Source organism: Xylocopa sonorina, chromosome 16, assembly GCF_050948175.1.
Source record: "Xylocopa sonorina isolate GNS202 chromosome 16, iyXylSono1_principal, whole genome shotgun sequence".
Taxonomy (NCBI): Eukaryota; Metazoa; Arthropoda; class Insecta; order Hymenoptera; family Apidae; genus Xylocopa; species Xylocopa sonorina.
Genome location: NC_135208.1, coordinates 1810373 through 1837645, shown reverse-complemented (window position 1 = coordinate 1837645; position 27273 = coordinate 1810373). Strand labels below are relative to the sequence as shown.

The 27273-nt window shown below is 27.6% G+C and overlaps 1 protein-coding gene across 2 annotated transcripts in view; it reads right to left on the bottom strand.

Moving 5' to 3' along the window:
• Nucleotides 1-27273, bottom strand: part of Ssh (Protein phosphatase Slingshot) — a 195378-nt gene that overhangs the window by 39613 nt on the left and 128492 nt on the right. For both annotated transcript variants that reach the window (XM_076907397.1, XM_076907396.1), the window contains one exon: nucleotides 12408-12473. In XM_076907397.1, the coding sequence (XP_076763512.1) occupies nucleotides 12408-12473 (66 nt within the window). The remainder of the gene's footprint in view (nucleotides 1-12407; nucleotides 12474-27273) is intronic.

The following is a 27273-nucleotide window of genomic DNA, read 5'->3' as shown; positions in this document are numbered from 1 at the left end:
AAATTAACCAAATGTTTAGCTCAAAGAAATGAAGTATCAAAATGACACTTGGTAAACCTAGTGTTAATGTGAAAAGTTATTTATAAGTAGGAGTCAAGGAAATGAATTTTTGAAATTAATTATTATTGGTAAAGATTTCTTAAGTTCAATCTGAAAGATTGAACTTAATTAAGTTTAGTTTCTTTACTTAAAGATTGAACTTAAGTATCACAACTTAAAGATTGTGCATCCATCAAGTGCACCAATACCAGACAAAAGTTCAAAGTCTATTTTCTCAAAAACAAAGTCTCAAACCAAAAACTATTATTCTACATTTTCAATTTATTTTTTCATCCAGAATCACCCCTTTCAATTATACCATCAGTTATCAATCACCCTGTATATTACATAATCGCAACTATAAAGAAGAAATTAAAGAAGAAATAAGGAAGAAATTAAAGATATAAAGAAGAAACTAAAGAAGAAAGAAGGAAGAAATCAAAGATATAAAGAAGAAACTAAAGAAGAAATAAGGAAGAAACTAAAGAACAATCTCTTTTCATTTCAAACACACTAAAATTCATGAATTAATTTGCATTCATAGAACTCTTGTTCAAATGTTCTTTTATTAATTTACATTCATATGCTCTCTTTTCATTTCAAACGCACTAAATTCGTGAATTAATTTGCAATCATAGAACTCTCGTTCAACCTGTTCTTTTTAAATGTGAATTAATTAGCATTCATAGAACTCTCGTTCAAACGTTTCTTTTTAAAATGTTATCTAAATCGTGGTTCGCATTTTCAGCTCAATTCGTGAATTCATTTGCATTCATAGAACTCTTGCTCAAATGTTCTTTTATTAATTTACATTCATATGCTCTCATTTCATTTCAAACGCACTAAAATCGTGAATTAATTTGCAATCATAAAACTCTCGTTCAACCTGTTCTTTTTAAATGTAAATTCATTTGCATTCATAGAACTCTCGTTCAAACGTTCCTTTTTAAATGTTATCTAAATCGTGGTTCGTATTTTCAGCTCAATTCGTGAATTCATTTGCAATCATATGCTGTCATTTCATTTTAAACGCACTAAATTCACGAATTAATTAGCATTCATAAAACTCTTGTTCAAATGTTCCTTTTTAAATCTTATCGTGGTTCGCATTTTCAGCTCAATTCGTGAATTCATTTGCAATCATATGCTGTCATTTCATTTCAAACCCACTAAATTCACGAATTAATTTGCAATCATAAAACTCTCGTTCAACCTGTTCTTTTTAAATGTGAATTCATTAGCATTCATAGAACTCTCGTTCAAACGTTCCTTTTTAAATGTTATCTAAATCGTGGTTCGCATTTTCAGCTGGAAGTTTGTTCAGCCGGAAGAGAATTATCGAGGGAATAACCAGCGCAATTAGAAAAGAAGGAGAGAACGGAATGCTGCGGATCCGGCTGAAAACCGAGCGAGCATCCGTCGCTCTTATCGTCTCTGGCCAGGTGTCCATTTTTTTTCGGCATCGTGCTCGTCATCCGGTCGAAAACCGGTTCAACGATTCGCCAGGGTTCATTGATTCTCCGTCGATCTAACAATCCACCAATTACCACCATATTCTAATTTATTCCGATCAAAAACTGTATACCATTCGAGTAAGAAGGTTCCTTCAGTCTTTTTTAAAAAACAAGCTTTTAGGATTATTTGTGCCCACAATTATGAAAGTGGTCTAAGTCGAAATAAAAAAAAAAAAGAAAAATGAGTCAATTCTAACAAAATTTTAGGATTAATTGTAGTAATTTTTAAAATTATTACTAGCAAATTTATTAATATTAAAAACTGTATACCATTCGAGAAAGAAGGTTCCTTCAGTCTTTTTTAAAAAACAAGCTTTTAGGATTATTTAGAGCAAAGTTTTAGGATTAATTGTAGCAATATTTTAAAATTATTGCTAGGAAATTTATTAATATCAAAAACTGTATACCATTCGAGAAAGAAGGTTTTTTCAGTCTTTTTTAAAAAACATTCTTTTAGGATTATTTAGTGCAAAGTTTTAGGATTAATTGTAGCATTATTTGGAAATTATTTCTAGCAAATTTATTAATATTAAAAATTGTATACCATTCGAGAAAGAAGGTTCCTCCAGTCTTTTTTAAAAAACAAGCTTTTAGGATTATTTGTGCCCACAATTATGAAAGTGGTCTAAGTCGAAATAAAAAAAAAAAAGAAAAATGAGTCAATTCTAACAAAATTTTAGAATTATTTCTAACAAAGATCTGAAATTATTTCTAACAAAATTTTAGGATTAATTGTAGCAATTTTTAAAATTATTACTAGCAAATTTATTAATATCAAAAACTGTATACCATTCGAGAAAGAAGGTTTCTTCAGTCTTTTTTAAAAAACAAGCTTTTAGGATTATTTAGAGCAAAGTTTTAGGATTAATTGTAGCAATATTTTGAAATTATTGCTAGCAAATTTATTGATATTAAAAACTGTATACCATTCGAGAAAGAAGGTTTTTTCAGTCTATTTTCAAAAACAAGCTTTTAGAATTATTTAGTGCAAAGTTTTAGGATTAATTGCAGCAATATTTTAAAATTATTGCTAGAAAATTTATTAATATTAAAAACTGTATACCATTCGAGACAGAAGGTTTTCTCAGCCTTTTTTAAAAAACAAGCTTTTAGGATTATTTAGAGCAAAGTTTTAGGATTAATTGTAGCATTATTTGGAAATTATTTCTAGCAAATTTATTAATATTAAAAATTGTATACCATTCGAGAAAGAAGGTTTTTTCAGCCTTTTTTAAAAAACAAGCTTTTAGGATTATTTAGTGCAAAGTTTTAGGATTAATTGTAGCAATATTTTAAAATTATTGCTAGAAAATTTATTAATATTAAAAACTGTATACCATTCGAGAAAGAAGGTTTTTTCAGCCTTTTTTAAAAAACAATCTTTTAGGATTATTTGTGCCCACAATTATGAAAGTGGTCTAAGTCGAAATAAAAAAAAAAAAGAAAAATGAGTCAATTCTAACAAAATTTTAGGATTAATTGTAGTAATTTTTAAAATTATTACTAGCAAATTTATTAATATTAAAAACTGTATACCATTCGAGAAAGAAGGTTTTTTCAGTCTTTTTTAAAAAACAAGCTTTTAGGATTATTTAGTGCAAAGTTTTAAGATTAATTGTAGCAATATTTTAAAATTATTGCTAGCAAATTTATTAATATTAAAAACTGTATACCATTCGAGAAAGAAGGTTTTTTCAGTCTATTTTCAAAAACAAGCTTTTAGAATTATTTAGTGCAAAGTTTTAGGATTAATTGCAGCAATATTTTAAAATTATTGCTAGAAAATTTATTAATATTAAAAACTGTATACCATTCGAGACAGAAGGTTTTCTCAGCCTTTTTTAAAAAACAAGCTTTTAGGATTATTTAGAGCAAAGTTTTAGGATTAATTGTAGCATTATTTGGAAATTATTTCTAGCAAATTTATTAATATTAAAAACTGTATACCATTCGAGAAAGAAGGTTTTTTCAGTCTTCTTTTAAAAACAATCTTTTAGGATTATTTAGAGCAAAGTTTTAGGATTAATTGTAGCAATATTTTAAAATTATTTAGAGCAAATTTATTAATATTAAAAACTGTATACCATTCGAGATAGCAGGTTTTTTCAGTCTTTTTTAAAAAACAATCTTTTAGGATTATTTAGAGCAAAGTTTTAGGATTAATTGTAGCAATATTTTAAAATTATTTCTAGCAAATTGATAAATATTAAAAACTGTGTACCATCCGAGGAACAAGGTTTTATTAGTCTTTTTTAGTTCTGAATTTATTAATATCAAAAACTGTATACCATTCGAGAAAGAAGGTTCTCTTAGTCTTATTTATTTTTGAATTTATTAATGCAAAAAGCTGTATATCATTCGAGGAAGAATTTCGAAAGACTTATGTTTTTAAGAATACATATTCCTGTATTAAATACAGTTTATGGTTTACTATTTTCTACTGGTTTTTTTTTATGTCGATAAAATGGCGTCTGGAAGTGCGTAATGCTCTTATTTCGCCCAATAGGAAACTTTCTCTCTTATACTGCTTTAAAACGATCTTTTTATTGTGTTTCTTTCTTTTCTTCTTTTTTCTTTCATGTTTCTCTTATTGCATAAACATACCATGGACTTTCTTCGCACACTTTTCGCGTTCAATTTATTTGCGTACATTACTATTCTTTTTAATTAAAATTCTGAACATTTGTTGACCATTTCTAGTAATTATTAGGGGCTTTTTATGACAAGCAGGAGATACTGTTGGTGTATTCTGATTCTTATTGAGAGATTATGAATTTACGTTAAGTATCTTAAGTTAAAGATTGAACTTAAGTTAAGTATTTTAAGTTAGAACTTGAATTTAAGTTAAGTATTTTAAATGAAAGATTGAACATAAGTTAAGTATTTTAACTCAAAGATTGAACTTTTATTTTTTATATTTTAAGTTAAAGATTGATTTTAAGTTAAATATTTTAACTTGGAGATTGAATTTAAGTTGAGTATTTTAAATGAAAGACAGAACTATAGTTAAATATCTAAACTTGAAGACAGAACTCAAGTTATGTATCTTAAGTTAAAGATTGAATTTAAGTTAAGTATTTTAAGTGAAAAACTGAACTTAAGTCACCATTTTGTGCCTCCAGAATCGAGCCTCGACGAGTATACTCGTCAATACACAAAATCGTGCCACTTCTCCATGACGAGTATATTCGTCCACACACAAATATCGTGCCACTTCTCCATGACGAGTATACTCGTCAATACACAAATATTGTGTCAATTCTCAATGACGAGTATACTCGTCAATACACAAATATTGTGTCACTTCTCCATGACGAGTATATTCGTCGATACACAAATATCGTGTCAATTCTCCATGACGAGTATACTCGTCAATACACAAATATTGTGTCAATTCTCCATGACGAGTATACTCGTCAATATATAAAATCGTTCCACTTCTCCATGACGAGTATACTCGTAATACACAAATATTGTGTCACTTCTCCATGACGAGTATATTCGTCAATACACAAATATCGTGTCACTTCTCCATGACGAGTATATACGTCGATACATAAAATCGTGCCATTTCTTTATGACGAGTATACTCGTCAATACACAAAATCTTTCTACTTCTCAATGACGAGTATACTCGTCATAAAGAAGTGGCACGATTTTATGTATCGACGTATATACTCGTCAATACGCAAATATTGTGTCAATTCTCCATGACGAGTATACTCGTCAATCGCAGTTAACACTTTGCTGACTGTTGACGAGTTAACTCGTCTTTTCATACCCAAACATTGCTGACTGGTGACGAGTTAACTCGTCTTTGCATACCCAAACGTTTCTAATTGATGACGAGTTAAGTCGTTTTTTCATACCCAAACGTTGCTAACCAGTGACGAGTTAACTCGTCAATCACAGTCAACACTTTGCTGACCAGTGGCGAGTTAACTCGTCATTGCACTCGCATTATCTATTTCAATTTCTGACAGCCAGAGCGACGTAGAAAAAAAAGTATAAACAAAATAAAAAGAAATAATATCAATATAAGCATAATAAGAAAAAAATATTGCAAAAACTTGACGTATCCGCTTTAGAACAAAAAAAAATTACTTTTCTTGGTACTCAGATTTTCATCACAATTTCGTGCAAGCTTAATTTTATTTAATTCAGTATAAATAAAATTCATTTGACTTTATTTAGAACATTTTATCTGCATCTTTATCTCGTTTATCTTCCGTATTCAATTGCAAAAAATAATAGTCACTGACACGACACAGTTTCTGTGTAAAATTGTTAAGCAGTTAACAAAGTGTTTATTGCGTCTTTAATTTCGCTGGTAGGATTTTGATTGGTTCATTTCACAAAATGTGCGCTTATATACAGGTTTTGAGTTCAGCAGTGAGCCAATCCGCGAGCTGCTTGATTCCAAGATGGCGGTGGTCGCTACCTTCCAGTAGGGCTAGGGCCACGGAACACAACAGTTGGGGCAACCTATTCGAGGCTATTCGACCTAATTGGACCCGTGATTGGGTATTTCTGGATTTATGATACGTCAATGGCTATTAAAGTAACACATTAAGAGGTAAACTAAGTTTTCTAGCAACCTTTTAATGCCTTAATCCCTTCAGGTTAAGAAGTTAATCAGAAATTGGGACTGTTGAAGAATAACTAATTATAAGCGATCGTAGCATAAACTTTGTTCGACCATACGTTTCGAGGACGGAACATTAGATGTTCATCACGATTTTGCGCAAGTTTAATTTTATTTAATTCAGTATAAATAAAATTTATTTGATTTTGTTTCGAACGTTTTCAATTACAAATAATAACAACCTGTGACACGACATAGTTTTTGTTGAAAATTGTTGAGAAGTTAAGAAAGTGTTGACTGGTTGCAGGAATGGCGAGTGCGCGCGTGATTTCGGGGTTGCTGAGAAGAATTCGACAAAGTGAGCACGCGACGCGGCCATAAATGGAGCGGACGATGGGTCCATAGTCACGAGAGCAGCCTCGTCGCGCGTCCAAGTGGATGCGAGAGTCTATCGAGGCTTCTCCAAAAATAGGACGATGGCGACACCAGCTCCTCTGCGAAACTCCTCTACGAAACTACGTCTCGTCGACAATAGACTCGAAGTTAGAGAAATAACTCAAAGGTTGCTTTTTAATACTTGCTTATCACTTCGATGGAAAATTAGCTTTTGCTGATCGTCGACAATGGAATCAAAGTTAAAGAAATAATTCAGAGGTTGGTTTTTAATATTTACTTATCACTTCAATGGAAAATTAGCTTTTGCTGATCGTCGACAATGGAATTAAAGTTAAAGAAATAACTCAGAAGTTGGTTTTTAATATTTACTTATCACTTCGATGGACAATTAGCTTTTGCTGATCGTCGACAATGGAATTAAAGTTAAAGAAATAACTCAGAAGTTCGTTTTTAATATTTACTTATCACTTCGATGGACAATTAGCTTTTGCTGATCGTCGACAATGGAATTAAAGTTAAAGAAATAACTCAGAGGTTGCTTTTTAATACTTGCTTATCACTTCAATGGAAAATTAGCTTTTGCTGATCGTCGACAATGGAATTAAAGTTAAAGAAATAACTGAGAGGTTGCTTTTTAATACTTGCTTATCACTTCGATGGAAAATTAGCTTTTGCTGATCGTCGACAATGGAATCAAAGTTAAAGAAATAACTCAGAAGTTCGTTTTTAATATTTACTTATCGTTTCAATAGAAAATTAGCTTTTGCTGATCGTCGAGCGTTTCGTCGACGATAGAATCGTCGTAATGGAAAGGGTCAATTTGGATTGTTTCTAGCGAAATTTTAGAATTGTTTTTTAGAGCAAAGTTGTAGAATTAATTATAACAAAGTTTTAGAATTATTTATAGTAAAGCTTTAGAGTTATTTCTAACAAAGTTCTAGAATTATTTCTAGCAGAGTTTTAGAATTATTTGTAAAAAAATCCTAGCAAAATTTTAGAATTATTTCTAGCAAAGTTATAAAATTAATTACAACAAAGTTTTAGAACTATTTAGAGCAAAGTTTTAGAATTATTTATAGTAAAGCTTTAGAATTATTTCTAACAAAGTTTTAGAATTATTTTTAACAAAATCCTAGAAAAATTTTAGAATTATTTCTAGCAAAGTTATAAAATTAATTACAACAAAGTTTTAGAATTATTTATAGTAAAGCTTTAGAGTTATTTCTAACAAAGTTTTAGAATTATTTCTAGCAGAGTTTTAGAGTTATTTGTAAAAAAAACCTAGCAAAATTTTAGAATTATTTCTAGCAAAGTTATAAAATTAATTACAACAATGTTTTAGAACTATTTAGAGCAAAGTTTTAGAATTATTTATAGTAAAGCTTTAGAGTTATTTCTAACAAAGTTTTAGAATTATTTGCAGCAATGTTTTCGAATTAATTAGAGCAAACTTTTAGAATTAATTCAAGCAAAATTTTAGAATTATTTGGAGCAAAGCTCTGGAATTATTTATGACAATGTTTTAGTATTATTTATAGCAAAATTCTAGAATTATTTGTAGCAATGTTTTGGATCTTTTTTAGTAACTTTTATAGTAAAGTTTTAGAATTATTTATAGTAAAGTTTAAGGATCCTTTATAGTCAAGTTATAAAGTTATTTAGAGCAAAGTTTTAGGATTACTTGGCGGAGAGTTTTAGGATTTTTCATAATAAAGCTTTACAATTATTTATAGCAAAATTTTAGGATCCTTTATAGTCAAGTTCTAAAGTTATTTAGAGCAAAGTTTTAGGATTAATTCTAGAAAAATTTTAGAATTATTTGGAGCAAAGCTCTGGAATTATTTATGACAATGTTTTAGTATTATTTATAGCAAAATTCTAGAATTATTTGTAGCAATGTTTTGGATCTTTTTTAGTAACTTTTATAGTAAAGTTTTAGAATTATTTATAGTAAAGTTTAAGGATCCTTTATAGTCAAGTTCTAAAGTTATTTAGAGCAAAGTTTTAGGATTATTTCATACAATGTTTCAAAATCATTTAGATCAAAGTTTTAGAATCTTCAAAAGTAAAGTTTTAAGATCCTTCACATAACATCTCATAATTCAACAACGTGTCTCAGAACACATCCTTAAAACGTACAAATCTCATAATCGTCAATGAAAGCTTCAAATTTCGAATTAAAATTCATTGAAACACCGTTCGAGAACAAATTCAAGCAAATGCGCTCAATAATAAATAACAGGATGCACGAGTTAATTAAATTTAATCCTGGAAAACGGTTCTTCCGCGCCAAACGAGAGGAGGTAACAAAAGCAGCCGTGTAAGATAAGTTAGTGATTAGAAGAAGACTGCTCGCGTGGGAAGAAGCCAAGACTTGTTTTCACCCGCGTTCAAAACTCGATGAACAGGAAGAGGTTTAACAGACAGAGCTAAGAAAGTTCCTCATTGTCCACTCACGCGTTAGACAATTAAGTCATGATTCTCTTCTTCTTTCATTTATTTTAATTTTCCCTGTTCTATTCAGCGTCTTCCTCTTCCTCGATGATGGCATCTAGTTTGAGACACTACTCTTTTTTTCTGTGGTTGCATTTTGTGAACTTTTTGTGATCATAATTATGAATACGAGTGTAAGATCGAAGTTAAGTATCCTGAGTTAAAGATTGAACTTAAAATAAATTGATTAACTTAAAAATTGAAATTAAAGTGAAATATTTCAACTGAAAGAATTTATTTAAGTTTAACATCTTTGCTTACAGATTGAACTTGCTTTTCTTTTCTGTGGTTGCATCTTGTGAAATTTTTGTCATCATAATTGTGAATACGAGTGTAAGATCGAAGTTAAGTATCCTGAGTTAAAGATTGAACTTAAAATAAATTCATTAACTTAAAAATTGAAATTAAAGTGAAACATTTCAACTGAAAGAATTTATTTAAGTTTAACATCTTTGCTTACAGATTGAACTTGCTTTTCTTTTCTGTGGTTGCATCTTGTGAAATTTTTGTGATCATAATTGTGAATACGAGTGTAAGATCGAAGTTAAGTATCCTAAGTTAAAGATTGAACTTAAAATAAATTCATTAACTTAAAAATTGAAATTAAAGTGAAACATTTCAACTGAAAGAATTTATTTAAGTTTAACATCTTTGCTCACAGATTGAACTTAAGTGAAATACTTTAACTGAATTAAAAAACTTAAAATTTAAGTTTAGTAAAAATCGAGTACCCCATTCATCGATATTTGCAATTTTATCTTTAATTAAAGATCTGCCATAAATTAAATACCTTAACTTAAAGATCGAACACTCCTTGTTTCAATATTTTTTTTACTAATCTGCAACTTTTCTTATTCACCATGTAAACGTAGAAACAAAAATGTTATTAAAAATGTAAATTAAGATCAATATTTAAGTTAAGATATTTAATTTCAGTTCAATCTTTAAGTAAAGATACTAAACTTAAATAACGTCTCACGTTTTATTTTATTTTTTTATTTCATTTTTATTTTTATTTTTTTATCTTTTCTCTGTGCTATTCAACGTCTTCCTCTTCCTCGATGATGGCATCTAGTTTGAGACGCTGCTTTTCTTTTTTGTGGCTGCATTTTGTGGACTTTTTGTGATCATAATTATGAATACGAGTGTAAGATCGAAGTTAAGTATCCTGAGTTAAAGATTGAACTTAAAATAAATTGATTAACTTAAAAATTGAAATTAAAGTGAAATATTTCAACTGAAAGAATTTATTTAAGTTTAACATCTTTGCTTACAGATTGAACTTGCTTTTCTTTTCTGTGGTTGCATCTTGTGAAATTTTTGTGATCATAATTGTGAATACGAGTGTAAGATCGAAGTTAAGTATCCTGAGTTAAAGATTGAACTTAAAATAAATTCATTAACTTAAAAATTGAAATTAAAGTGAAATATTTCAACTGAAAGAATTTATTTAAGTTTAACATCTTTGCTTACAGATTGAACTTAAGTGAAATACTTTAACTGAATTAAAAAACTTAAAATTTAAGTTTAGTAAAAATCGAGTACCCCATTCATCGATATTTGCAATTTTATCTTTAATTAAAGATCTACCATAAATTAAATATTTTAACTTAAAGATCGAACACTCCTTGTTTCAATATTTTTTTTACTAATCTGCAACTTTTCTTATTCACCATGTAAACGTAGAAACAAAAATGTTATTAAAAATGTAAATTAAGATCAATATTTAAGTTAAGATATTTAATTTCAGTTCAATCTTTAAGTAAAGATACTAAACTTAAATAACGTCTCACGTTTTATTTTATTTTTTTATTTCATTTTTATTTTTATTTTTTTATCTTTTCTCTGTGCTATTCAACGTCTTCCTCTTCCTCGATGATGGCATCTAGTTTGACACGCTGCTTTTCTTTTTTGTGGTTGCATCTTGTGGACTTTTTGTGATCATAATTATGAATACGAGTGTAAGATCGAAGTTAAGTATCTTAAGTTAAAGTTGAACTTATGTTAAATACATTAAATTAAAGATTGAACATAAGTATCTTAACTTAAAGATTGAATTTACGTTTAGTGTCTTAACTTAAAAACCGAATTTAAATCAGGGTTTTTAGTTGAGTTAAGCATCGAATTTAAATTAAATATTCTTAACTTAAAGATCGAGCTTAAATGAAACACTTTGACTGAATTAAAAAAACTTAGAATTTAAATTCAGCATTTTTACTTAAAGATTGAACGTAAGTTAAATACCTTAAAAACGTAACTTAAGTACAATCTTTAAGTTAGTGTATTTAACTTAAGTTCAGTCTTCATGTAAAGATACTAAACTTAAATAAGTCCAAGTTTTAAGTTAAAATATTTCACTCAAATCAATCTTTTATTTAAGATGCTCAAGTTCAATCTTTAACTTAAAATATAATGAATATAAGTTCAATTGTTAAGGTACTATAATACTTAAACTTAAGTTCAGTTAAAATAATACTTAATTTGAGCTCAGCCTTTCAATTAAAATATTTAGCTTAAGTTCAATTTTTGAGTTAAAATATTCAACTTAAGATCAATCTTTAACTTAAAATATAAAAAATATTAGTTCAATCTTGAAGTTTAGATACTTAACTAAAGTTCAATCTTTCATTTAAAATACTTAACTTAAATTTAATCTCCAAGTTGAAACATTTAACTTAAGATCAATCTTTAACTTAAAATATAAAAAATAAAAATTCAATCTTTGAGTTAAAATACTTAACTTAAGTTCAATCTTTCATTTAAAATACTTAACTTAAATTCAAGTTCTAACTTAAAATACTTAACTTTAATTCAATCTTTAACTTAAGATCCTTAACTTAAATAAACTCAATCTTTAAGTAAATATATTAACGATCCTGGTGGGCAGCAATTAAGTCATGATTCTCACGTTTTATTTATTTATCTATTTTTCTGCTTTTCTCTGTTCTATTCAACGTTTTCCACTTCCATGATGATAGCATCTAGTTCGAAATATTGTTCTTCTTTTCTGTAGACGCATCTTGTCGAATTGACATTCTTCATTTATTTGTTACTAACGATGGATCGTTAAGAAATATTCCTCCTAGCTTGCGATTACAATTGTGAGTAGTGGAATTTTTAGAAAATTCTGTGTCATCGAAAATTGTGTATTATGCATAATTCATTGTTAAGAAATAATATATACTAGCTGTTTTTTAAATTTCGAATTTTTTTAGATTCCACTATTAGTTGCGAAGATATTATTCGTTTTCTAAAGCGCTGGAATGTTCTTCATGTGTGTTAAAAATTTCATTTTTTTTTTTGTTTTAAATCATTTAAAAAAAGAATAATAGAATAACAGAGAGTAGAACACGCATAGTGTGGCAGAAAATTGGACTTACCACATAGCCTGTACCGAAACTGGCTTGAAGATGCGTTGGGAACCGCAAACGCTGACGCTGAAGCCTCTGCAAAACAGATTAAAAAGGCGACTCAGAATGCTGGATATTAGATTAATTACTTAAATGAACTCTCGAAACTTGAATTTATGTATATAAGAATTATTTTTTTCTTTTCTTCCCTGTTATACATTAAATGAAGCGATAAAAAATTAACTTAGAAATTTTTTATTTTCTTTTAAACTTAATTCATACTGAATAATTATATATATATATAATAATTATTTTTTTGATTCCATGTTATAAATTAAATGAAGTGATAAAAAATTAACAGAAATTTTATATTCTTTTTTTAACTTAATTCATACTTAATAAATATATGCGAGTGAAATACAAAGAACACCACTTTTTGCATCCTTTTAGAAAACGCATTATATCTTTACAACTAATAGTAGAATTTCAATGAAATTTAGAGAGTAGATAATCAATAGTATTGTAAAGGTATGAATTAAGTTAAAAAAAAAAAGAAATGGAATTTGTAAGATATTATGGGTAGCTAACAATGTGAGTGATATATGAAGAACGTTGCACCCTTTTAGAAAACAAATTATATCTTCAAACCTAATTGCAGGATTCGAATGAAATTTGGGAAATAGCTAGAACATAGTATCTTGAAATTATAGATTAAGTTAAAAAAAAAAATGAAATTTTTAACACACCATAACATGAATGAAATACGAAAAACGTGTGCCCTTTAAAGAAAGAGTAATATCTTCAAAACTAATTGCAGAATTTCAATGAAATTTGGAAAATAGCTAGCACATAGCATTTCAAAAGTATAGATCAAGTTTAAAGAAAAAAGAAAATTTTTAAGACACAATAGGTGGATAAAAGGTTGAACGAAATATGAAAAATGTGCAATCCCTTTAGAATACAATTAATATCTTTACAACTAATAGTAGAATTTCAATGAAATTTAGAGAGTAGATAATCAATAGTATTGTAAAGGTATGAATTAAGTTAAAAAAAAAAAGAAATGGAATTTGTAAGATATTATGGGTAGCTAACAATGTGAGTGAAATGCGAAAAATATGCACCCCTTTAGAAAACTAGTAATATCTTTGCAACTAATAGTAGGATTTAAATAAAATTTGGAAAATAGGTAGTTGATAGTATTTCGAAGCTATGGACTAGGTTAAAAAAAAATATATGAAATTTTTAACACACCATAGCATGGGTGAAATATGAAGAATGTACACCTCCTTAGAAAAATAGTAATATTTTCACAACTAATTGTACGATTCCAATGAAATTGGGAAAATATCTAGTATATAGTGTTTCAAAGGTATGAATTAAGTTTAAAAAAAATTAGTAAAATTTTTAAGGCACTATGGGTGGGTAATAATGTGAGTGATATATGGAGAACGTTGCACCCTTTTAGAAAACAAATTATATCTATAAAACTAATTGCAGAATTTCAATGAAATTTGGAAAATAGCTAGCATATAGCATTTCAAAAGTATAGATCAAGTTTATAGAAAAAAGAAAATTTTTAACACACTATGGGTGGGTAATAACATGAGTGAAATATAAGAAACGTTGCACACCTTTAGAAAACAAATTATATCTTCAAAACTAATAGCTGAATTTCAATGAAATTTGGGGAATAGGTAGTTAATAGTATTTCGAAGGTATGGATTAAATTTAATAAAAAAGAGAAATTTCTAAAACACCATAGTGTCAATGAAAACTGAAGAATGTACACCCCTTCAGAACAAGAGTAATATCTTGACAATTAATAGCACGATTTCAATGAATTTTGGAAAATATCTAGTATATAGTATTTCTAAACTATGAATTAAGTTAAAAAAAAAAAATAAAATTTTTAAGATGCTACGGGTGCGTAATAGTATCAGTGAAATATGGAGAATGTACACCCCTTTAGAAAAAGAGTAATATCTTCAAAACTAATTGTAAAATTTCATTGAAATTTGTAAACTAGCTAGAATATGGTATTTCCAAACTATGAAATAAGTTTAAAAAAAAATGAAATTTTTAAGACACCATAGCACGAATAAAACATGAAAAACGTGCAACTCCTTTATAAAAAAAATTATATCTTCACAACTACTAGCAGGATTTCAATGAAATTTGGAACATAACTAGTATATAGTATTTCTAAACGATGGAATAAATTAAAAAAAAATAATGAAATTTTTTAGACACTATGGATTGGTAACAATGTGAGTGAAATATGCAGAACGTGCAACCATTTAGAAAAAAAATTATATCTATAAGACTAATTGAAGAATTTGAATGAAATTTGGGGAATAGGTAGTTAATAGTATTTCAAAGGTATGGATTAAATTTAATAAAAAAGAGAAATTTCTAAAACACCATAGCGTCAGTGAAAACTGAAGAATGTACACCTCTTCAGAAAAAGAGTAATATCTTCACAACTAATAGCAGAATTGCAATGAAATTTGGAAAATATCTAGTTTATAATATCTCTAAACTGTGGATTAAATTTAAAAAAAAAGTGAAATTTTTAGCACACCATAGCTTGAGTGAAACACGAAAAACGTGTGCCCTTTAAAAAAGGAATAATATCTTCACAACTAATAGCAGAATTTCAATGAAATTTGAGAAATATCTAGTTTATAATATTTCTAAACTATGGATTAAGTTAAAAAAAAAAATGAAATTTTTGAGACACTATGGGTGAGTATTAATGTGAGTGAAATATAAAGAACATTGCACTCCTTTCGAAAACAAATTATATCTTCAAACCTAATTGCAGGATTTCAATAAAATTTGGAAAATAGCTAGTGTATAGTACCTCAAAAATATGGACTAAGTTAAAAAAATGTATGAAATTTTTAACACACCATAGCATGGGTGAAATATGAAGAATGTACACTCCCCTAGAAAAATAGTAATATTTTCACAATTAATAGTAAGATTCCAATGAAATTTGGAAAATATCTAGTGTATAGTATTTCAAAGGTATGGATTAAGTTTAGAAAAAAATAGTGGAATTTTTAACAGACTATAGACGGGTAATAATATAAGTGAAATATGAAGAACGTTGCAGCCCCTTCAAAAACAAATTATATCTTCTTAACTAACAATAGGATCTCAATGAAATTTGGAGAATAGGTAGTTAATAGCACTTCAAAAGTATGGATTAAGTTTAAAAAAAAAAAGAAATTTTTAACACATCATAGCGTGGATGAAATGTAAAAAACATTGCATCCCTTTAGAAAAAGAATAATATCTTCAAAACTAATAGCAATATCTCAATGAAACTTCAAAAATATCTAATATATACTATCTCGAAACTACAGATTAAGTTTAAAAAAAATATGAAATTTTTAAGCTAATTTTTTATCACTTTATATAACGTACAACATGGAACAAAAAAATAATTATTAATTCTTCAAATTTTATGAAAAGTTCACCTTGCAAAAAAAGAAAGAAGAAGTATAATAATATTTAGAAACATCACATAAATTTTTTCATACATGAAAACTGACTTTCAAGAGACTAAACTTGATATGCAAAAGGGTAGCTTGAAAATACCAAAACTGTTTACATAAATAATGGCAGTAAATTCGCAAAACAGTAGCCACAGTGCTGTGGTAAAAACAATAACTCTCTGGTACTGTATTCTTTTCACGTCCTCAAAAAAAAATGTTACCAAACCAAGAATATGAATTATTCTGCTTCGCAGGAAGCTGCTGTGATGCATAATACATGCTGCGAAGGATAGTTCCAGAGATTTCGAATCGCCAATACTTATCTCTCGTACTTTCAAAGCGTCTAAGTCAGTTGAAAAAAAAATTGCTAAGCCTTTGAGCAATTATTAATCGAAGTTCTTAAAAAAATTCCATTTTTCTTTTTAATTTCATTCATGTTTTTGAAATACCATTAACTAGTTATTCTACAAATTTCATTGAAATTTTACTATTAATTGTAAAAATATTATTAAACATTACATTCTTTTTTTTTAATTTTATAAATAGTTTAGAAATATTATAAACTAGATATTTTCCAAATTTGATTAAAATTCTGCTATTAGTTGTGAAGATATAGTTTGTTTTTTAAAGGGCACACGTTTTTCGTATTTCATTCATGTTATGGTGTGTTAAAGTTTTATTTTTTTTTTAAATTTAATCCACTGTTTAGGGATATTATAAACTAGATATTTTCCAAATTTCAATGAAATTCTGCTATTGGCTTTGAAGATATAATTTGTTTTCTAAAGGGCACACGTTTTTCGTATTTCATTCATGTTATGGTGTGTTAAAGTTTTATTTTTTTTTTAAATTTAATCCACTGTTTAGGGATATTATAAACTAGATATTTTCCAAATTTCATTGAAATTCTGCTATTGGTTTTGAAGATATAATTTGTTTTCTAAAGGGCACACGTTTTTCGTATTTCATTCATGTTATGGTGTGTTAAAGTTTTATTTTTTTTTTTAATTTAATCCACTGTTTAGGGATATTATAAACTAGATATTTTCCAAATTTCATTGAAATTCTGCTATTAGTTTTGAAGATATAGTTTGTTTTTTAAAGGGCACACGTTTTTCGTATTTCATTCATGTTATGGTGTGTTAAAAATTTCATTTTTTTTTTAAACTTAATCCACTGTTTAGGGATATTATAAACTAGATAATTTCCAAATTTCATTGAAATTCTGCTATTGGTTTTGAAGATATAATTTGTTTTCTAAAGGGCACACGTTTTTCGTATTTCATTCATGTTATGGTGTGTTAAAAATTTCATTTTTTTTTAAATTTAATCCACTGTTTAGGGATATTATAAACTAGATATTTTCCCAATTTCATTGAAATTCTGCTATTGGTTTTGAAGATATAATTTGTTTTCTAAAGGGCACACGTTTTTCGTATTTCATTCATGTTATGGTGTGTTAAAAATTTCATTTTTTTTTTAAATTTAATCCACTGTTTAGGGATATTATAAACTAGATATTTTCCAAATTTCATTGAAATTCTGCTATTAGTTTTGAAGATATTACTCTTTCTTTAAAGGGCACACGTTTTTCGTATTTCATTCATGTTATGGTGTGTTAATAATTTTATTTTTTTTTTTTAACTTAATCTATAATTTCAAGATACTATGTTCTAGCTATTTTCCAAATTTCATTCGAATCCTGCAATTAGGTTTGAAGATATTATTTGTTTTCGAAAGGAGTGCAATGTTCTTCATATTTCACTCATATTAATACTCACCCAGAGCGTCTTAAAAATTTCATTTTTTTTTTAAATTTAATCCACAGTTTAGAGATATTATAAACTAGATATTTTCCAAATTTCATTCAAATTCTTCAATTAGTCTTATAGATATAATTTTTTTTCTAAATGGGTGCACGTTCTGCATATTTCACTCACATTGTTACCAATCCATAGTGTCTAAAAAATTTCATTATACTTTTTTAATTCATTCCATCGTTTAGAAATACTATATACTAGTTATGTCCCAAATTTCATTGAAATCCTGCTAGTAGTTGTGAAGATATAATTTTTTTTGTAAAGGAGTTGCACGTTTTTCATGTTTTATTCGTGCTATGGTGTCTTAAAAATTTCATTTTTTTTTTAAACTTATTTCATAGTTTGGAAATACTATATTCTAGCTAGTTTACAAATTTCAATGAAATTCTACAATTAGTTTTGAAGATATTACTCTTTTTCTAAAGCGGTGTACATTCTCCATATTTCACTGATACTATTACGCACCCGTAGCATCTTAAAAATTTTATTTTTTTTTTTTAACTTAATTCATAGTTTAGAAATACTATATACTAGGCATTTTCCAAATTTCATTGAAATCCTACTGTTAATTGTCAAGATATTACTCTTTTTCTAAAAGGGTGTACATTCTTCAGATTTCACTGATGCTATGGATTGTTAAAAATTTCTCTTTTTTATTAAATTTAATCGATACTTTTAAAATACTATTAACTATCTATTCTCCAAATTTCATTGAAATTCTACTATTAGTTTTGAAGATATAATTTGTTTTTTAAAGGGCACACGTTTTGCATATTTCACCCCTGCTATGGTGTACTAAAAATATCATTTTTTTTTTTAAATTTATTCCAAAGTTTAGAGATATTATATACTAGTTATTTTACAAATTTCATTGAAATTCTACTAGTAGTTTTGAAGATATCATTTGTTTTCTAAAGGGGTGTACATTCTTCAGATTTCACTGATGATATGGTGTGTTAAAAATTTCACTATTTTATTAAATTTAATCGATACTTTTAAAATACTATTAACTATCTATTCTCCAAATTTCATTGAAATCCTGCTATTTGTTGTGGAGATATAATTTTTTTTCTAAAGGGGTGCAACGATTTTTATATTTCGCTCACATAATTACCCACCCATTATGCCTTAAAAATTTCATTATTTTTTATTAAATTTAATCCACGGTTTAGAGATACTATATACTAGTTATTTTCCAAATTTCATTGAAATTTGGCTATTAATTTTCAAAATATTATACTTTTTCTAAAGGGGTGTATATTCTTCAGATTTAATTGACGGTATAGTGTGTTAAAAATTTCATTTTTTCTTTAAACTTAATCCATGCTTTTTAAATGCTATATTCTAGCTATTTTACAAGTTTCATTAAAATCTTCCTGTTAGTTATGCAGATATAGTTTATTTTCTAAAGGGGTTGCTAAATTTAAAGAAGTTCAATTTTTAAGCAAAATTAAGTTTAAGGTATTTAATTTAAGTTTAATCTTTAAGTTAAAATACTAAACTTAAAGAAATTAAATCTTTAAGTAAAAATACTGAGCTCAAGGAAGTTCAATCTTTAAGTAAAAATACTAAATTGAAAGAAGTTGAATTTTTAAGCAAAATTAAGTTTAAGGTATTTAATTTAAGTTTAATCTTTGAGTTAAAATACTAAACTTAAAGAAATTAAATCTTTAAGTAAAAATACTGAGCTCAAGGAAGTTCAATCTTTAAGTAAAAATACTAAATTGAAAGAAGTTGAATTTTTAAGCAAAATTAAGTTTAAGGTATTTAATTTAAGTTTAATCTTTGAGTTAAAATACTAAACTTAAAGAAGTTCAATCTCTAAGTAAAAATACTAAGCTCAAAGAAGTTCAATCTTTAAGTAAAAATACTAAATTGAAAGAAATTAAATCTTTAAGTACAAATATTAAGCTCTAAGAAGTTCAATCTTTAAGTAAAAATACTAAATTGAAAGAAATTAAATCTTTAAGTAAAAATACTAAACTCAAAGAAGTTCAATTTTTAAGTAAAAATACTAAATTGAAAGAAATTAAATCTTTAAGTACAAATATTAAGCTCTAAGAAGTTCAATCTTTAAGTAAAAATACTAAATTGAAAGAAATTAAATCTTTAAGTAAAAATACTAGGCTCAAAGAAGTTCAATCTTTAAGTAAAATTAAGTTGTAGTACTTAACTTAAGTTCAATCTTTACTTATCAAAGTAAAGACACTAAACTTAAATAAGTTCAGTCTTTAAACGAAGACACTAAACTTATAAACTAATAACTTCAATCGTTAAATATCAGAATACTTAAATTCCATCTTCAAATTTATATATGAATTACACATACGTCAGAAAAGAAAAAAAAGTAAACAAGTGTTACGCAGTTACTTTTGGTTTCCAGCAGCTACGTTTGGCATAAGAAATTCTAAACGAAAGTTGTGGTAGGCTTAGTCGCGTTAAAAGCGGGCGAGGGAAATTGCGGCTGGGATAAGAGGAGAACGAACGGTAAATCGAGAAGCCGAAAGGTGAACGCTGAAGGTCACAGCCGCTCTCTTTCGCCCGCGAGAGACGAGGTGTGCGCGCACACCTGGTCAGAGGAGAAATGGAGCGCGTTACCGTAAGTCTCCTTCTAACAAGGTGACGCTCGAAGGTCGTGCTCTCTATCCACCATCTTTTTCCTCTACTTTGCGTCTGCCCCCCACTAATTATCGAATTATTCTCTTCTGAGCGTTGTTAACGCTTTTACCCAAATGACGTCTATAGCCGTCAGATTTTTTGCGATCTATACGCAAATGACGGTTATAGCCGTCGGAACTTTGGGCATGTAATACGCAAATGACGGTTATAGCCGTCGTGTATATTTTTTAACGCAAATGACGTCTATAGCCGTCAGATTTTTTGCGATTTATACGCAAATAACGGTTATAGCCGTCGTAACTTTGGGTATGTGATACGCAAATGACGGTTATAGCCGTCGTGTATATTTTTTAACGCAAATGACGTCTATAGCCGTCAGATTTTTTGCGATTTATACGCAAATGACGGTTGTAGCCGTCGGAACTTTGGGTATGTGGTATGCAAATGACGGTTATAGCCGTCGTGTATGTTTTTTAACGCTTTGGTGAACAAATGACGGTTATAGCCGTCGTGTATATGTTTTAACGCTTTGACGAACAAATGACGGTTATAGCCGTCGTGTATATTTTTTAACGCTTTGACGAACAAATGACGGTTATAGCCGTCGCGTATATTTTTTTAACACCTTGAGGAACAAATGACGGTTATAGCCGTCGTGAATAGTTTTTTTAACACTTTGACGAACAAATGACGTCTATAGCCGTCAGATCCTTGGCTATTTGTACGCAAATGACGGTTATAGCCGTCGCGCATATTTTAATTAATAAAAAAAGAACAGCGTTAGTACGAAGTGTACTAACAGGTACACTTGTTTAATTATCGAGTAACGCATCTGGAAAAAAAGTGATAGCACGAGAGACAGTATATTAGTTAGTCTTTTTCGCTTTGGAACATTTGGGTATCTTAGAGACAAATGACTGCTATAACAGTCGAAAGAAAGTTTTTTGGATTATTTATAGAAAGGTTTTAGGATTATTTCTAGCAAAGTTTTGGAATTACTTGGAGCAAAGTTTCAGGATTGTTTAAAGCTAAGTTTTAGGATTATTCGTTGCGAAATTTAGAAATTATTTCTAGCAAAGTTTTAGGTTTATTTTCAACAAAGTTTTAGGATTATTCCTAGTGGAATTTTAAAATTATTTGTAACAGAGTTTCAGGATTATTTAGAGCAAAACTATTAAATTATGTAGAGCAAAATTTTAGGATTATTCCTAGAGAAATTTTAAAATTATTTGCAACAAAATTTCTGGATTATTTCCGACAAAGTTTTAGGATTATCCCTAGTGAAATTTTAAAATTATTTGTAACAAAGTCTCAGGATTATTTAGAGAAAAGTTTTAGAATTCTTTAGAACAATGTTTTGGGATTATTTACAGCAAATTTTTAGGATTATTTATAACTTAGGATATAAAAAATATAAATTCAATCTTTAAATTAAAATAATTAACTTAAATTCAATCTTTAAATTAAGATACTTAATTTAAGTGCAATCTTCGAGTTGGAATATTTAACTTAAAGTCAATCATCGAGTCAATATATTTAACTTGATTTAAGTTCAATTTTTAACTTAAGATATAAAAAATATAAATTCAATCTTTAAATTAAAATAATTAACTTAAATTCAATCTTTAAATTAAGATACTTAATTTAAGCTCAATCTTCAAGTTAGAATATTTAACTTAAAGTCAATCATCGAGTCAATATATTTAACTTGATTTAAGTTCAATTTTTAACTTAAGATATAAAAAATATAAATTCAATCTTTAAATTAAAATAATTAACTGAAATTCAATCTTTAAATTAAAATAATTAACTTAAATTCAATCTTCAAGTGAAAATATTTAACTTAAGCTCAATCTTTGAGTTAAGGTATTTAGCTACAGTTCAATATTTATGTTGAGATATTAAATTAAAATAAATTCAAGTAGACAAACCTCTTCATTTGGTCTCGACTTATTCGACAGCAATACAGACAAAGAGACTAATATTTCAAATATACAAAAACAAGGACCAAAGAGAGAGATTTATAATTATTTTCAGAAGTAGAAATAAAGAAAAGATTAAGATTGTACAGTTTGACAAAAACTAATAGAACTTAGAAGATCTGGTTAGATAAAAATTTTTGTTCAAAGCGTCCTTATTCGATCACTAACAGTAAAGGAACAGGTATACACAAAATGGCGGCTAGGTTTGGCTTTAAAATGCAGCGGTACGATGACTCACAGTCAAGCAGAAAGGATATTCGAGAGAGAGAGAGAGAGAGAGAACGATCGATTATTTCATTAACCATCATCGACTCAAAAAGCTGTAATTTGAAACTTGCCTTGGACTTAAAAAAGAAAAGAAGAAAAAAGTAATAAAATCTAGAATTTCTTTAGTAACTAAACCTCTCTCGTTAATAAAAAAAAAGAAAATATAATAATTTCTTTTACATTTTGTTCACTTAATAAAATTTGTTTCACAGCAAAAGACAATAAATAACCACCACATAAACTTAATTTCAAACAACTGCAATTTGAACCTTGCCTTGGACTTAAAAAGACCAACAAATAAAATAAGAGAAAACTAAATAGAATCTAGAATTTCTTTTACACTCTGTTCGCCTAATAAAATTAATTCCACAGCAGCAACGACTAACAAATCGATTTCTCTTAATTCCATTAATCATCGTCGACTCGAAAAGCTGTAATTTGAAACTTGCGTTGGACTTAAAAAAGAAAAAAAGAAAAGAGTAATAAAATCTAGAATTTCTTTAGTAACTAAACCTCTCTCGTTAATAAAAAAAAAAATATATATATTAATTTCTCTTACATTTTGTTTATCTAATAAAATTAATTTCAGACAACTGCAACTTGAAACTAGCATTGGACTTAAAAAAAGCAAAAAAGAAAATAAGAGAAAAGTAAATAAAATCTAGAATTTCTTTTACATTTTGTTCACTTAATAAAATTTGTTTCACAGCAAAAGACAATAAATAACCACCACATAAACTTAATTTCAGACAACTGCAATTTCAACTTTGCCTTGGACTTAAAAAGACCAACAAATAAAATAAAAGGAAACTAAATAGAATCTAGAATTTCTTTTACACTCTGTTCGCCTAACAAAATTAATTCCACAACAGCAACGACTAACAAATCAATCTCTCTTAATTCCATTAATCATCGTCGACTCGAAAAGCTGTAATTTGAAACTTGCCTTGGACTTAAAAAAGAAAAGAAGAAAAGAGTAATAAAATCTAGAATTTCTTTAGTGACTAAACCTCCCTCGTTAATAAAAAAAAAAAAATATATATTAATTTCTCTTACATTTTGTTTATCTAATAAAATTAATTTCAGACAACTGCAACTTGAAACTAGCATTGGACTTAAAAAAAGCAAAAAAGAAAATAAGAGAAAAGTAAATAAAATCTAGAATTTCTTTTACATTTTGTTCACTTCATAAAATTTGTTTCACAGCAAAATACAATAAACAACCACCACATAAACTTAATTTCAAACAACTGCAATTTGAACCTTGCCTTGGACTTAAAAAGACCAACAAATAAAATAAAAGGAAACTAAATAGAATCTAGAATTTCTTTTACACTCTGTTCGCCTAATAAAATTTATTCCACAACAGCAACGACTAACAAATCGATCTCTCTTAATTCCATTAATCATCGTCGACTCGAAAAGCTGTAATTTGAAACTTGCCTTGGACTTAAAAAAGAAAAGAAGAAAAGAGTAATAAAATCTAGAATTTCTTTAGTGACTAAACCTCCCTCGTTAATAAAAAAAAAAAATATATATTAATTTCTCTTACATTTTGTTTATCTAATAAAATTAATTTCAGACAACTGCAACTTGAAACTAGCATTGGACTTAAAAAAAGCAAAAAAGAAAATAAGAGAAAAGTAAATAAAATCTAGAATTTCTTTTACATTTTGTTCACTTCATAAAATTTGTTTCACAGCAAAATACAATAAACAACCACCACATAAACTTAATTTCAAACAACTGCAATTTGAACCTTGCCTTGGACTTAAAAAGACCAACAAATAAAATAAGAGGAAACTAAATAAAATCTAGAATTTCTTTTACACTCTGTTCGCCTAATAAAATTAATTCCACAACAGCAACGACTGACAAATCGATCTCTCTTAATTCCATTAATCATCGTCGACTCAAAAAGCTGTAACTTGAAACTTGCGTTGGACTTAAAAAAAACCAAAAAATGAAATAAGAAAAAACTAAATAAAATCTAGAATTCCGTTTACATTCTGTTCGCCTAATAAAATTAATTTCACAGCAAAATGCAATAAATAACCAGCACATAAAATTAATTTCTAAGAGCTGTAACTTAAAACTTGCGTTGCACTTAAAAAAACCAAAAAAGAAAATAAGAGAAAGGTAAATATGAAATCTAGAATTGCTCTAATAAGTAAATGTTTCTTAAAATGTGTTAATTTCTTTTACATTTTGCTCACCTAACAAAATTAATTCCACAGCAAAATACAATAAAATAAATAAGGACCATATAAAATTAATTTCAAAGAGAACTCTAACTTGAACCTTGCCTTGGACTTAAAAAAAAACAAAGAAGAAAATAAGAAAAAATAGGAATAAAAGCTAAATAAAGTCTGGAATATCTTTTACATTCTGTTCACCTAATAAAATTAATTTTACAGCAAAACACAATAAACAACCACCCCATAAACTTAATTTCAAACAACTGTAATTTGAATCCTGCCTTGGACTTAAAAAAACCAAAAAATAAAATAAGAGAAAACTAAATAAAATCTAGAATTGTTCTAATAAGTAAATGTTTCTAAAAAAATGTTTCTTAAAATGTGTTAATTTCTTTTACATTTTGTTCACCTAATAAAATTAATTTCAAACAACTGTAACTTGCAACTTGAAACTTGCGTTGCACTTGCAAAAACCAAAAAAGAAAATAAGAGAAAACTAAATAAAATCTAAAATTTCTTTTACATTCTTTTCATCTAATAAAATTAATTTCAAAGAACTGTAACTTGAACCTTGCCTTGGACTTAAAAAAACCAGAAAAGAAAATAAGAGAAAAGTAAATAAAATCTAGAATTTCTTTTACATTCTGTTCACCTAATAAAATTAATTTCACAACAAAACACAATAAACAACCACCCCATAAAATTAATTTCAAACAACTGTAACTTGAATCCTGCCTTGGACTTAAAAAAATCAAAAAAGAAAATAAGAGAAAAGTAAATAAAATCTAGAATTTCTTTTACATTTTGTTCACCTAATAAAACTTTTTAGCTAATTTTACAGCAATACAATAAATAACAACCACATAAAATTAACTTCAAACAACTGCAACTTGAACCTTGCGTTGGACTTACTTAAAAAAAAAAAAAAAAGAAAAATAAGAGAAAAGTAAATAAAATCTAGAATTTCTTTTATATTTTATTCACCTAATAAAACTTTTCAGCTAATTTTACAGCAATAAAATAAATAACCACCCCATAAACTTAATTTCAAACAACTGCAACTTGTAACTCGTAACTCGCACTGTCGACCAGAAAAAGGATATTCGCAGTCGTCTAAAGAGAGAGTGAGAGAGAGAGAAGGATCGATTAGAAAGTGATCGAGTCTCAGAGTCGATACCAGACGCGTTTCTTCGTTAAATGGAAGCCAGATCGATATGTAATTCCCTGTTACGCATGGCGAGCCACGTTTAATTGCGCTGGTTTCGATCGAACCGATTCCTCCAGCGTTTTTATCAGCCTCAGAAGAGCTGCGAACGCTGGAGAAAGTAAGGAACTGTGTTTTGCGCAGTTCGCGGTGGAAAAATTGCGAAAATGCTCAGCGATTTCGCTGTCTTTTCAACGAGTCAGGAACAAGAAATAAATTAATGGCGTAATTGTTGGGTTGGAAATGGAGGATGTTGGTTTTAAACTATCACTTTTGAACGATCGTGATTTGTTTTTGCTTCTATTGACGGTTTTAGAGCTGAGGCTATATAGCAATAGTTTAGCAATATTTCAGCAATAGAGACTATTACCAAAATAGTAATATTTTAGCAATAATTTAGCAATATTTTGGCAATAGGAAACTATTAGTAAAATAGTAATATTTTAGCAATAATTTAGCAATAGAAAATATTATTAAATAGCACTATTTTTAGGAATAAAAACTGCTGCTAAAATAGCGATATTTTAGCAATATTTTGGCAATAGAGACTATTACTAAAATAGTAATATTTTAGCAATAATTTAGCAATAGAGAATATTATTAAATAGCACTATTTTTAGGAGCAAAAACTGCTGCTAAAATAGCGATATTTTAGCAATATTTTGACAATAGAGACTATTACTAAAATAGTAATATTTTAGCAATAATTTAGCAATAGAGAATATTATTAAATAGCACTATTTTTAGGAATAAAAACTGCTGCTAAAATAGTGATATTTTAGCAATATTTTGACAATAGAGACTATTACTAAAATAGTAATATTTTAGCAATAATTTAGCAACAGAGAATATTATTAAATAGCACTATTTTTAGGAATAAAAACTGCTGCTAAAATAGCGATATTTTAGCAATATTTTGGCAATAGAGACTATTACTAAAATAGTGATATTTTAGCAATAATTTAGCAATAGAAAATATTATTAAATAGCACTATTTTTAGGAATAAAAACTGCTGCCAAAATAGCGATATTTTAGCAATATTTTGGCAACAGAGACTATTACTAAAATAGTAATACTTTAGCAATAATTTAGCAATAGAAAATATTATTAAATAGCACTATTTTTAGGAATAAAAACTGCTGCTAAAATAGCGATATTTTGGCAATATTTTGGCAATAGAGACTATTACTAAAATAGTAATATTTTAGCAATAATTTAGCAATAGAGAATATTATTAAATAGCACTATTTTTAGGAATAAAAACTGCTGCTAAAATAGCGATATTTTAGCAATATTTTG